At 37.0% G+C, this 15,171-nt stretch overlaps 1 protein-coding gene across 1 annotated transcript in view; it reads right to left on the bottom strand.

Annotated features, from left to right (window-relative positions):
• The window catches only part of man1a1 (mannosidase, alpha, class 1A, member 1), a 121,663-nt gene extending 107,161 nt beyond the window's left edge, over positions 1-14,502 (bottom strand). The window contains exon 1 of the mRNA XM_028040415.1: positions 13,770-14,502. Coding sequence (XP_027896216.1) covers positions 13,770-14,273 — 504 coding nt within the window. The 5' untranslated portion in view covers positions 14,274-14,502. The remainder of the gene's footprint in view (positions 1-13,769) is intronic.
• Between the last annotated feature and the right edge of the window lie 669 nt (positions 14,503-15,171).

Below are 15,171 nucleotides of genomic sequence, written 5' to 3'. Positions count from 1 at the left end.
ATTATGAAAAACGGTCACAAAGCCTTTAAGAAAGTAATTATTGGGCGTGCCGTGGTGGCGGAGGGCGCGACCCACATTCAGGCAAAACGTGGCCTCGACGCGGCCGTCGCGGGTTCGATTCCCGGACCCGACGACGTTTACCGCATGTCTTCCCCCCTCTCCTTCCCCCTTTCCTGTCAGCCTACTTTGAAAAAAGGGACACTAGAGCCCACAAAAAGACCCCTTGTGGGGCGATTAAAAAAAAAAGAAAATAATTATTTTCACTAAAACACCCTAAATTTAAAGCTATATATTCTACTTCATCTCTTGAAATGAAAATCCTCCAAGTTACAGATCTACAAAAAAAGACATCATCATGTCACAAGTGAATAATCTCTGCAACATTTCCAAATATGAAACTAACCAACAACTATCCGTGTTTCTTCAAGTGTTGCCATTATTTCATGCATCAATCCACATTTACAATATGGCTGTTATTCTACTAATACACTAATTGCTTTTTAACAGGGTCATGCATATGTAGTGCCGGTAGTGTTGCAGCTTTATCAAACAGCAGACAAACTGCACACTGGCCACTCTAAAACCAAGAGCTACAACAATTTTACACGGCCATTAATACCATTGCTGGTTTGTTGATTTGTGCATTCCCCCAGAACCACTGGTGGTTGCGCTGCCCAGTGTTTATATCACTGTTTTCAGCAGGGAGAGCTCAAATAATCCTGCTGCAAAAGTACAAAATGCAAAACGTGTGCAGCTCTCCTTTTCATTCTCCATAAAGCTCACATTCAGCAGTAACATTTATAAAGAGAAGCAAAAAATTGAATACAAGACGCTTCTAACTTCTGTATTTTTACTTCATTTTAAGAACTAGTGCACTGATCTACATTATTAGGATCATAACTGATCACTATGACAATATAATCTAAAATCAGCAACTTCTCTATTTAGAGATGTAAAAAGGAACAGAAAAGCAAATCAAAGAAGATTTTTTAAGACTTGAGGGAGCTGTTTTACCTTCTTTCATGTACCAAATATAAAAATATAACCACAGGGGAAGCAGATCCTTTTGTACAGGAGGTCAAAGCCTGTAGTGTATTGATAAAAACTTAACAGCTTATTTTTGCTGAAAAAAGGTCAGGCTATACATAAAGGTGGTGTGAGATAGTGAGAAGAAATTGAAACTCTACAACACTTATTTTGCGACCTTTAAGTCCACTTCAGATTTTTTTTTTCCATTCAATGAGGCCAACGGTGAACAATGGACTCCTCTGGAGTTTTTCCCTTCGTCACATTAAATGCATTTCGGCCTGTTTATGTCTGGCTGTGACGGTTGGGCAACGAACTCCACAGAAACTTAAAAGCGAGTTTTAAGTGCAGGAGAGTGAAGCCGACTGAGGCGTCCAACAAAGTGATTTGCTGAAGGAGCAAGAAAGGTTACCGACGACTTGTTATTGACATTTCATTTAGCCAACCTTTCCCAGACACCACTTCTTTTAGTGTCTGGGAAAATTGAAGAACTAATTTAAAGCTACTGGTCAGATATGTTTGTAAAGATGTATAAAATTCTTGTTTGGCATAGTTTTTAATCTATACAACATGTCATGTTTTGGGGTTTTTTTGTAAATCGTTATTTAAATCAACAGTCCCAAAAAAAAAGCCAATTAACTCTAATGACATCACACAAGGTATGAGGCAGCTCAACAGAGCTCTAGTGTTTTATTCTTTCTTTTCCTTTCCTTGTACAGAAATTGCTAGACTGTAAACGTAAACTTCCATGGAAGTGCTAACACTGTTCTCACTGTGTTTATTCGCAATTTTGCCCTCTTAAAACCCAATAAACATTAATTTTGTAAGAACATGTAAAATATTTTAAAAATAGCAGCCAAAATCAATACAATTTCAAAGTAGCAACAAGTGAAAGGTCATGTGAGTCAGAAGAGGCCAACACAAAGCTAACGCAAAAATATTAGCTTGTTTTATGAGTCTTAATGAAATATATAAACTATTTCTGCCTTTTCATGTATAAACACTAAGCTTAGAAGTTAAAGGTTTAAAAAGTCAGTTAAACTTTTCCAATAATATGACTTCTTTTCATGAATTTCAGAGAAAGTGATGGAGAAACTGGAGGATATATCAGTGCTGCACACTACTGCTCAGATAAAGAGAAAGCCTGTTCCTTTCTCACACAAAAATCATGTTCTCAGTTTATTAGGCGCCTTTAGCTACATTTTTCTGTAATAATCATGTTTAGGAATGAAGTATTGCTATTCTGTTTAAGCAAAATTAAAGTAGTTATCTTTAAGTATTTTTTTTAATCAAAGATACACCATAAAATGTAAACATTTATTTACTTCAAACATTAAATACAACTGCAGTTTTGAGTTCATTTCACTCGGTAGAGTACACTACAGTGCTGTCTTATCAATTTATCTCCCCTCAGGCTGCCTCATGGTTTCAACTTTATTGCAAAAACTAGATGATAGTATTAGTGATCCATCGTATTTGTGTTCCCTAAAGCTTTCCAAATCAATGCTCAATGACTATGTGAGAGCAGTAATGAAGCTGGGAGAGTAAATCCAGCGACAGCAGTGAGGAGTTAAATGTGCCTCTGAGATGGTTAGTCCAAGTAGATAAAGCTTAGTATACTATCTAGGTTTGTGGTGTGAGATTGTGGGGCTCGCCTGGGGCTCTGGTTGGACATTACAAAGGCTGAAACACACACACACACTGAAAGACGCACACAGTTGGAGTGTGTATGGAATAAGAATCAGTCAGTCACACCTAAAAAGATCTCACACAGCGAGCAGGCGACATAAAAACCAGGAGAAGAAGGATTTTAGTCATCCTATCTGCAGCGTGAACTCGAAGATTGCCTGAAAGCCAGACAATGAATTAATCAATCTGCAGAGGCCTGCAGCAGAAATCCATACTAATGTATGGATTTAAATTATCCACAGCTAGAGGGCTGTCCATTAGGACTGCATTTTAAATGAAGATGCACCAATCAAAATGTTCCCACCCAAATCCAACTTTTAAAAGAATACAGCCCAACTTCAGTTTAAATTAGATTTATTCTTCTCACAAATTTTGGTTAAAATAAATGCGTATTCATTAAAAACTGTCATGTTAGAAGACCTCAAGCAACTTCAAATAAGTCTAACATGTTTACATTTTATCAGGACACTCAAACGGATCAACATCTTTTTTTTAGTAACGGTAATAATCAGGGCCGGATTTAGAAGTCTGAGGGGCCCTGGGCTGGAGCCAGGTTTGTTTTGGTGCCCAGTCCCAGAAAAAATAAACATAAAAAGATATTTTAGTCATACAAATTATAGATATTTAATAGATAGATATACATATTTGCAGGTATGACATGATTGATGTGGGTCCAAAAAAGATAAATATTTACTTCCAAATATTTGAGTATCATTTAATAAAAAGTCAGCGATGTAAAAAAAAAACCATGAAAAATGAGCTCATGACTTTAATATGAAGTGTAATGTTTGTAAAACTTGCAGAACACAACAAAAGCATGATTTTCTTCTCCCTTTTAAATTAACTGTTTTTCCTGATGAACAAATGCAGCATGCCTACACGCTATGGCATCATGGCAACACTCTTCAGTGTCAAAGTTGTTACTGAAAGAAGACTGTTTTTATTAACAGAAATAAGCCATAAAGTTGTAAGAAAAAAATTGAAAGGAAACTTATTTAGCATGTTGAGCAAAGCCTGTGGTTCATTCATGCTGTGAGAAAGCGAGCAATAGCAAGACACTCAGCAGATAATGGGAAGGCTGAGTGTAGCATAGCAACATTACTATGCATGCTTCCTGTTGTGACCGGTACATTGTCACAACAGTTTAAATTTCTACTTTTTAAAAAATAAGGAAGAGTAAACAAGGCAAGTATGGTTTGTTATGCAGTTCAGCATTTGAGGTGCATATTTGTGTCAGATTCAGTCTCCATGTAGAACATGGTAAAGCAGATGTTAGTTTGATTTTTCTCTGGAGGCAGGAAACAAAATCTCACGCTACAAGCAAAGCAGATGTATTATTTAACTCTGGGCAGGCATGCCAAGAGAGACTAATATAAAAGGCCATAAAAAGTAGGAAAAAATCTTTTAGAGAACAGTTTGGTTACAGATTACTAATTTCCATTTCCGCTTGTTATTGTTAAGGTTTTTGAGTATTTTTGACTGGGTTTCTACTTATCTAGAGTCAAAAGATCCAAGTTAAATACAGCTATTATTAGTTTGTGTTTTCAATAAAACAAAAAGGGCTACAGCCTACCTTTGACCCTACAAAGACATCCTGCATATAAAGCTTTACCTCTGCAAGGATAAGTGGTGGTGCTTGTGAGCCAGAGCCATTATACCGTTTAGGCAATTAAAGAGAGCACCTAGCGAGGGCTGGCAGTAACTCTAGCTGACAAACAAAAAGCATGTGTATTGTTCCCACTCTAAAGGAAAGGAGCAGGACCAGGGAAACCGAGACAATTAGTTCAAAAGGCAAAACAGAAATAAGACTAGAAGCAACCAAGTCTGATGGAGTTAGAAATCAAGCTCTAAAATTTACAAAAGCACATAAAAAAATTTAACAGAAAAGAATTCAGAATTTAGCTAAAAAGAAAAGAGACCGATGAAAAAATCTGAAGTCAACAACCTGAAAAGAAACAAACACACCTGAAGGAAAGAGCAGAAATGAGTAGAGAAAACACAGAGTAGGCTGAAGTGTTTCATCTTTCATCAGCTGTCATCTCTGGAAAGCATTCAGTCACTTTTACCAACATCTGAAGCAACTTGCCTCCAAACCATAAGATGGATGTTTACAAGAAACCATGCATGTTTTCTCTATGTGCATTCTAAACAAGCGCCACAGGAGTTTACCGGCTGACAGCCTTCAAAATACATAACGCCACTTACACTTCGCCTACGGCAAGCCGAGCGCTCATTTGCATCTGTTTTGCAAAGCAACAATCTCCACCTCATCAAACTTCATCTTTCATCAAAGGCCCAACACTGAGCAGGACAACGAGTCACAGACACAACAGCTGCCCTGTTGTCCAATGAAAATGTCACAACAGTGGACAGTTTTATTAATTCAGAATTTTACAACTCAGCTAACTTTCAATAGAGCCAAGAAATGAAGATGAATGGACGATGAACACACATAATCTTAGAAATGTTATAATGTAAAAAAATAAATAAATAAATTGTAATTTCCATTTTTATAATTTATTGTTTTTCTCTTTTTCTACCAAAAACTGGATGATAAAAGTTTTCAGTCTGGTGCTTCAGTCTCAACTGGCCCTTTTTTGAAGGACAATTTTGTTTACAGAGATTTCATAATTGATTTTATTTGTTTATTTATTTTGGATGTTTAAAATGTCTTCCAGTTTTAAATACTCACTAGTATTTAAAGTTTATTGATTTTTGAGAATATTTTCTCACATTATTATTTCATTACCATTATTTTACTTGAAAAATTGTCATTTATCGTAATAAAGTTTGGGACAGGGCTGCACAGTGGCGCAGTTGGTAGCACTGTTGCCTTGCAGCAAGAAGGTCCTGGGTTCGATTCCCGGCCGGGGTCTTTCTGCATGGAGTTTGCATGTTCTCCCTGTGCATGCGTGGGTTCTCTCCGGGTACTCCGGCTTCCTCCCACAGTCCAAAAACATGACTGTTAGGTTAATTGGTCTATCTAAATTCTCCCTAGGTGTGTGTTGTGTGTGTGAATGGTTGTTTGTCCTGTATGTCTTTGTGTTGCCCTGCGACAGACTGGCGACCTGTCCAGGGTGTACCCCGCCTCCCGCCTGGAACGTAGCTGGAGATGGGCACCAGCAACCCTCCCGACCCCATTAGGGACAAGGGTGAACAGACAATGGATGGATGGATGGATGGATGAAGTTTGGGACAATTTATCAACCAGCAACATTTGTCATCTAAATTGTCATACTCAAAAATTACAAAAGTTCCCACTAGATGGCCAAATTTGTACCACTGCAGTGAGGGGCCACACAAAATTGTTCAAAGGACCACAAATAGCCCCTGAGTCACATTTTGGACATCCCTGCTGTAAGAGGTCTGAGTGCAATAGAGTTATTAAATAATTATTAGCTGGATTTATCCGAAAATTGGTCAGACTGAAACTCTGAGCAACCAAAGAGTGTGTCTACGTGAGTTAATGCTAATCAGTGCAGACAGAGAGTCTGTACAGCGTAGCATGAGATTAGGTCACCTTATTACTGGGTCATGGTGAGTCCATTGGACAAAATATGTATAAGAGGATCAAATGTTCAGAATGTATAAGATATCTTTAAATTGCAACTATTGTGTTTGTAAATATCCAAACAAAATGTGGGGAAGTTTGACTTAACTTGCCTACTTCATTCTGTCAGACAATAGTTAATATTTCTTTATTCCAGAGTTCAATCAGTAATCAGGCCTGCTTGAATTCAGCACTCTAAAAACTGTGGTTAGTTGCAGTTCATTTAATGATTTAACAATAAGGAAGCAATTATATTTTCACATCTAGCCATGTTGGTTTGGATTTCTGCTTTCCAGTAAAAAGTTAAATAATTTGAAAACTGTTCGACAAAAACAGCAGTTTTCAAAAAGCACTGAATAAATATGTAAAAGGGGCCGATGCTTTTTCACAGCACTAGACTTAAACCAAAGAAATAAAATGCAAATCCACAGCAATGTGACAAAAACTTTTTCAACCAATATCCTTTTTATCTCTTGCTGTGCTATTTTTAAAACTCAGCACTCTTTTCTTCCCCTGATCTAAATCTATAAGCACTGTCAGTTTTCTTGCAGTTGGGGAAGAGGCAACATGAATGTTTACTGTTTATTTTAAACAGTATGTGAATATTCTGTGTATGGAAGTAATTTTTGCAAAGATAGGCCTGACAGACTTAATATTCTATGCAATTTTGTCAGTTTATCCAGAAAATCCAGAGACACTGACCATGAATGGATCATCTTTGCAACCTAATTATGTTTAATGTATGTGATTTGGACCAGTTTTCCCATGTAACATTAAAAATTAATTGAAGTTTCCTTAAGGGTGAATTCACACCAGCCCTTTTTAGTTTGCTTTAATCCAATTCCAGTTCATTTGCCAAAAAAGTCCAGTTCTTTGAATGTGCAATCGAACTCCGATACAGCCAATTAGGTTAATGTTCAGTTGAACTGAACTCTGCCGTGGTTCAAATGCATATGTGAACGCCAATCAGATTAGAGACCTGAAAAAAAGCAGGAAGTTGACTAAAGCGTAGGGAATTCTGGGTAAATACAAACAAAACAAACGTGAGAATCTAGCGCCAGCAGGAGAAATGTCTTGTGGGTTTTTTTAACTGAAGACTAAAGAGAAATTGTACAACCGCCAAAATCTGACGCTTCTCCGTTTTTGTTTACATTTGCTGAAGGACGTTGCGTTCATGTCTTCTTTGGAGGGTTTTGTGTCGTTTCCTTCAGTGGTTCTTGGTGCAGCGCCCCCACAGGTGAGGAAAAGAACAGGTTTTTTCAATTAGTATGAATCGCTTGACACAAATGTTGCCATTTTGGTCCCTAACTGAACCAAGCCTACCAGACTATCAGGTGTGACAACACACTAAATCTCATCCAGTCTCAAAATGTTACAGCCAGGCAGAAAAGCATGTTAGTTCACATAACGCAGGTGTTCCAACAATAATGCACTGGCCTAATCCAACTCCATTTTCCTTCTGTTTATCAGCCAAGGTTTTCATTATTACCCCCAACTGCTGCTGCCTCCAGAGAGAGAGAGTCCAAACATGGGCCACGCTGTGAGGAGGCAGGATCCTCCAGGGAGCCTTTGATTTTTCAGGGTACAAACATGTTTAGCAGATTTTAGGACTGTGGTGGTCCCTCACAATCAGCTGTTTTTCCCTTACAAGGCGCCTCATGTCCTCCGCTGGTAAACACAATGATGACAAGGCCAGAGTGCCGAACAGCACTGAGCAGATCCCCTTGGGAACCGGGTCAGATGGTGATGGTGTGGTGTAATAAGAACCTGGCTGTATCAACAAATATTTCTAAAATAAAATAAATAAAAATCTATCTCTAAATGACAGCAGGGCAGCAAAGATCAAGGAGAGCATGTAAGAGTGGGTTTGTGTTGCCGTGTTTGGTCAACACGGTTATTGGTTTGCCAAACAGAAAGGGCAGAGAAATCAAGAGGTGGAAAGGTTTGAGCCTGAACACTTCAATTTAACAGAGATGTGTACTTAAAAATATCCCAAATAAAGGTTAGAAATATTATTCTAAGTTTGTGATGGCAGATTATCAAATCAAATATCAATGTACAGGACAAACCAAAGCACAGATGCTTACAACATCTTTAAAACTTAATTAATATTGTATAACTTTTTGATAAAGGTTTCTACGTATAACTTTCAGTATATAGAAAAGGATCAAACACTTAAAGTATCAATTCCAATTAAATAAATTTTTTGTAGAGATAAACTGAAAACAACACTCTTCGGTGTGGATGTTGTTGCAGATGGAAGATGACTAAAATTACATACTTTTCACTATCAGAAATTGCTTAGAAATTGATCAAAAGACAGCACAAAGTAGTAAAATACACTTTTACTTTATAAAAGAACATTTGGCCAAACTAGATAAATTTCTATTTACTAACATTATTATTCACACCTTTTTGACATAGATATACATTTTAGAAAATTATTTACATTTATATACATTATTTTTATTAGATGTATTTATTTATTTATTTATAATTGTGTTAATTAAATTATAATTTTATTATTTGTTGATCACCAGCTGACTTCAGTAGGTACCATCCGAGTTGAATATATGGCAATAAAGTTCATCTGCTAAATAGTTTTGAACTTTAAAAACAATGATTAGGGAAGTTGTTGGGTATGGAAATGTTGATGGCATTTAGGAAACTTCAGTCAATATAAGGGGCCTGCATTCTTTAGAGAATATACACACACACCGATGTTTACCGTTAGTAACGCTAACATTGCTGATAATGCTAATTGCTAATTTAAGATTTTAAAGTCAGCTTAATATATCAAGCTTCAATTATTCCATGTTTGTTTTAAATTAATTTAAAACACTGATTTGCTCTCTCACACACAGTGTGACATCACCTCTACTTGAAATACAATTAAGTGATGACAATTGTATATATATATATAAATTTTGGTTAAATATGAGAGCTGAAACTACTCGCCTCTTGACAGTGTAGAGTATCTTTCATCATAATATATCCCAAAAAGCTACCAGGAAAATGTTTAACAAAAGAAAGTTAGGATTTCAGAAGGGAGTGAAGCTGAAGCAACGTCCCATTTTTGATTTGGAAACTGGTGTCATTAATTGAAGACAGGCGGCAGGAAACCCAGGACAGCATGTTTAACCTTCTCTGGAGGAAAAACAGAGTCTGAATATTTGAAATCATACCCAGAATATCCAATTATCTCTATTCAGGCAGAACATGTGTGGCTACAGGTTATTTCACAGTGCCAGTCAACTGTTGGCCACAGCTGTGAGATTCTGATCAATAGCTATGACTAAAGGATATTGATGGAGACAAATGAAAAGCAACCCCTGCTGAAATTTCTCATGACTGATGTTGGTGTTTAATAACACGAGGCGTAACCAGCAGTGTTGTGTCAATACTCCTCCTAAGCTTAACAGGTTTGTCAAAGACAGTTTCCTCTTATGGATTATTGTCACACTCACATTTTTGTGTAAATTGTAATGAAGAAAGAAGATATTAACCAAATGTTTTGCCATCTTCTTCTGTGATAATACTGTCTGGGGTTTTTTTCATCTCAGTGACGACAGTCCTGCCAAAGCTTTCTCCATCTGCTGGAGTGTTTACTTTGATCAAACATAGATTAAGACTCGTGCAATGAATGCCGTTGAAGGTGACCTCTTCACACACTTGATCCTCTCATCCAACCATGAATCACACAGTTGATTTTCTTTTCAGTACCTGCCGTTCATGTTTGCTTTTAGGCCAAAGCAGGAAGGAAATGGCGTTTTGTATTTATCGAAAGTAGAGCTGGAACACTTTGATTAATCGTGAATAATCGATTAATCAACTAATTTAGTAAACAAATAATTATTAGATGGAGAAAAAAGACAAAAAAACACATATTCAGAAATTAAACTAAAACAGTACAAAAATACAGACATTTTTGCCTGCAAGACAATAAAATGCTCTGATTTCAAAAAACAGTTTAGTTTAAGTATCTTTTTTAACTGCAGAATAATCCTTTGCTACAAATGATCAAGTGTACATAGTTGCATTTTAGGCAATAAAATGTAGATTTTCTTATTTAAAAATGAATTGAATTTTTAATATTTTATAAAATAAGCTTAGTTGGCAAAATTATTATTTTTTTAATCCAATTACTCGATTAATCACTAGAATAATTGATATAATACTTGATGACTAGGCCTGTCACAATAACAAATTTTGCTGGGTGATAAATTGTCCCATAAGTTATTGCTATAAAAGATAATATTGTTTAGAGAAGATGTTCAAGTAATATAAAGGTAATGACATAATAAAGCAAGAACATATTCTTAAAGAACAATAAACTTTAGATTCTAAAGAACATTTAACACTGGAACTGGAAGACATTTTAAATACCAAAAATAAGTTAACAAAACAACAAATAAAATTAATTATGAAGTTTTTAAACAAAATTGTCCTTCAAAACAGGGCAAGTTGAGACTAAAGCACCAGACTGCAGACTTTCATCATCATGTTTTTGGTAGAAAGAGAAAAACTATACATCATACAAATGGAAATTATTGATCTCCTTTCAATTCATCAAGCAATTAATTGATTTACTGTGACAGGCCTATGATTACTTAAATAACTGTTAGCTGCTGTCCTAACTGAAAGTCCTATCTTAATCATAACCGTCAGATTTTGCCCAACAGATATCTGGATTTAACTAATTTTTCCATAAATACACACATCGGAATATGTCCACCAGCAGCTCTTTTAGGTCATTAACTTCTTATCTTTGACTCACTCAGCAATCCTCTATCAGCTGCCCATGTGAATGAGAATATTTAGTGGAACTGCACTCTAAAAATCACGTTTTCCAATTAAAAACACTCCAGAATATGGCCCCTGCTTATCTAAACACTATTTCTGAACAAACGTCTCATAACATCAGCTGGAGCAGCAGGCTGACTGCATGCTACGGGCTGCCACCTGACACCACCTCTGGGACTCCAGCACAGGGCTTTCCACTTGTTTCCCTGAACACACTTTGCAGAGACATCACAACACCAGACACGCTGCAGGCGGCTACAAGATTTACTGAAAGGATTTTTAGGAATAAGATGCCAGATGACAGGGAACACAACACATCCCGATTCTGTTGGTGTATATTGTGTCTTGTGTGAACGCTCGGCAGCCATGATGCTTTTGAATATGGGTCACTTCATTTCGGTATATGGCAGGAAACCTGAGCTGGTTTTACACAGTATAGGGAAACCAACAGAACAGGCGGAGCAGCCTGGAAGGCGGTTCTTCCTGCATTTTTTCCCCAAAGACCAGACGCCGAGTGAGTTTCAGAGAATGTCACAACATGATAATGACTAAAGGTGGAATCACAGCACTCCTGATTGATCCACTTTAATCCAACTCCAGTTCGTTTGGGTTACCACCTGAAAGTGAAACAAAGGTTGGAATTTTGGTCCCTAATCAAACCAGTGTGAAAACACTAAGTGGCTGCATTTTGACCTTCAAAACAAGGTAAAAAAGATTATGAATATGCTGTCTTCAAAAGTCTTCCCCAAGACTGCGTAAACCATAACATCATATTTCTGTATTGTTTTCAATTGATTTTTCTAATGAATTTTAGGATTTTATTAGCTTCAGGTCAAAATCATCAAGATCTTCATAGATTAGCAGCAGTCTATACTTAATGAATCTATATTATATGGGTTTTACTTTATGAATTAAGTTACTGAAATATTTTCTATTCTAATTTACTGAGATGCAGGTATTTTAATAAATCAATGCTTTTCAAAAAATTGCTAACATACCAATTCCCAGTGAACATTTATTGGTCACGTATCTGTGACCAATAAATGTCTGAATGACCTACAGGTGTCTGGGTGAGAATGTGTGAAACTGAACCGTTATCTGACTTATAAATGGACATTTAAAACTCTAAACCTAGCCTTCTTTAAGCAGCGATTGACAAGCATAAATAAAAAAGCAAATTCAGTGACCTGGACTAGAACTGTAGGCCTCTCAGTTACACAGACACCACCTTTACTAGATAAGCCACAAGACCGTAAATAATGTGTAAATAATAGATGAGTCCAGTATTAGCATGTGTAACTGTATCTCAGTGCTGCCTCATCTGCAACACAAGAAGCTCGATCGTAAAGGTCTTACCAGCATCTCCAGAGATATTCAGATAAGATTCTTGTCAATAAACACCTGTATTAAATATTTATACACTTTTTAGGTAACAATGTGTTAGCCATTAGCCTGTGCATGTCAAATATGTTAATGTGGTAGCATATTTTTCACTTTTCTCTCAATTTTGAGCTCTCAAAGCAAAAATTCATGTTAATATTAGTGCAATAACACCAGTGAAAAAAATGACTATTTTAGCTTAATCATACTAAAATAAATGAAACTGAGTTTCACATAGAGATTTTAGGTGGTGTTGTATGGTTTCTGTGGCTAATGATACCGTTAAAAACACTTGTTTAATAGCTTATCAACTCAAATCACATGGCAGTAAATCAATGCATTCAAGCATCAAGATATGGCAAAGATGACTTGCTGATATTCAAACACAGAATTAAAATGTTGAAAAATTATTGTTATTTAAGTGAATTTAAACATTTTAACCCTAACTCCTGTCAGGTAAGAACAGAAAACTGAGGCTACAATCCACACAAACTCAACCAAATTGGGCAATAACTCCAAAAAATGTTGCCTGGTAGCATCAAAACTTGGTGTTAACAACAAATACGCCTTGTATCAACAGTTCATGCTGCTGGTGACCAATGTCTACTTTCAGCAGGATAATTTTCCATATTTCTAAGTTCAAATCATCTTAACCTGACAATGAGTCCAATAGTTTTTGCAATCACCAGATCTCAACCCATTTGATTAAAAAAATGGAGTCAGGGCCTCATAGGGTGTTGTGAATCTACAGGTTTGAGGTGGAAATGTTAGAAGAAATTCACAGTAAACTAATACATGCATCTATTTGTTACCAATATTCGCTGGTAACAATGATGGTCAGAACCAGAAACGTTCAAGTACAACCGCATTAGAGCATCTTTAAAACATGGAGGAAGAGGAGATGGTCATCATGGACATGCAGCTAAAAATCTGCAGCATCTGTGTGATGCAACTAAGTCAGTATGGATCTCCAAAAAATGATTTGCTGAATCTAAACCACAAAATTAAGGTAGAATTACGGGGTTACCAACTTGTTTCTAACAAGGTATGTCCAATAAAGTGTTTCTTTTACATTGTGCACCCTTGAAATATATAGGTCAAATAATTTTTTTATTTTTCATCTCTAAATCAGGTCCAGATGTATTTTTAAGTATTTTTCTCAGTGGATTAATGGTATTGTCTGCAGTTTTTGGTGCATCTCCTCCATATTATCAGTCGTTTAACCCTTTTGAAAACTTTCTGGAGGCGAGTCTGGGTTTCTAAAAAACGTAAAATCATTTATTTACCCATAACCCGGTTAATGTTGCTCAACAGATCTTACCTCTTTGATCTTAGCCCGTCTCTCCTTAGTTTCGGGGTCCAGCGGTTCGTGTCCCGTCGCTCCGGGCGGACGGTGATATTCAATGAGAGGGATTTTATTCACATCATTTTCAGCCTGACCCGCAATGTTAACTTTCTTCTTGTCGTTTATTATGTCCCGTTGTATCTCCTCGGGTCGCTTTTGGAGCGTGTCCTTGGCCTCCAGCAGCGCCTTCTCGTGGTCCTTCTTGATCTTGGCCAGGACCCGGTCGTCGCTTCCAGCCGGGCCGGAGTAGCTGCTCTCCGGACCGATGCGGGTGTTGGTCTCCACCGCGGGGGAGCGGAAGAAAACTCCGCTGAGTAGCTTCGACGAGTCCGGGAGGAAGAAGATAGCCCCGAAACATAAGGTGATGAAGGCGCTGAACACCAGGAGAAGAATAAATTTCTCTGTCAGCCTGAAAGAAGTCGGGCTGGCAGACTTCCTATTTGGCGGAGCGGTGAAAGGTAGAAGAGTTGCAACTGGCATTTTCACCCTTTTTTCCTTTAAAACAACTCGAACCGAGAAGAAAACAAAAAGATTTTAAACACTCTGTTTAACTCAACTTTGGCTTACTCCGCTCACAAACCCATTTCCACGTCATATGAGTGGACTAAAACGTAAAGCGGACGGTTTAAAATCTCCGGTGAAAAGTTGGTGGAAGAGAAGCTGCCGTCCATGCCGAAGCCTCTCTGCAGACAGACCGAGTTCCAAAGGCTCTCACACACAGGAAGCAGCGCCGCGTGGGCGTGGTCAAAGCCGTAACTGACAGCAGGAGCCAATCACATTCCGCCCCGTCAGAGGTGGCAGTTCTAACGGGGCGTGGCTAACAACAGCTGGAAACAGAGCCATAATGAGGAAATGTATGGTCGTCTGAAGCATGTGAGATTCTTAAACTTGAAAATTGAACCTTTAATTTGAGTACATTTATTTAACAGGGAAAGAAAATCCCACATTAAGGAATATCTGAAAAAATTGATTATTAATTTGAATAAATTTATTTGACAAAGGAGAAAAAAAAATCACATTAAGGAATATCTGAAATATTTAGCAAAAGTCAAACTTTTGTTTCATTAAATTTATTTGACAGGGAGGAAACAAATCCCAAATCAAGGAATCCCAGAAAAATTTAGAAAAATTCAAACTTTAATTTGAGAACATTTATTTGACAGGATGGGAAAAAGTCTCACATTGAAGAATGTTTTTAAATAAGAATAAATGGAGGTTCACTTATTGAAACAATTGTGAACAAATTATATTTTTAACCAGGGCCGATTAGGGCCATTGTAGATAGAAAAATAGAAGGAATAAGTTACTGCCATAAAACTCTGAAATTTTCTAGAAAACAATAGGACATTTCTGAGCTCCAAAAGTTTAACATTTCTAG

Source organism: Xiphophorus couchianus, chromosome 15 (assembly GCF_001444195.1).
Source record: "Xiphophorus couchianus chromosome 15, X_couchianus-1.0, whole genome shotgun sequence".
Taxonomy (NCBI): Eukaryota; Metazoa; Chordata; class Actinopteri; order Cyprinodontiformes; family Poeciliidae; genus Xiphophorus; species Xiphophorus couchianus.
Note: the sequence above shows the minus strand (reverse complement) of the source record. Positions and strands in the feature narration are given on the sequence as shown.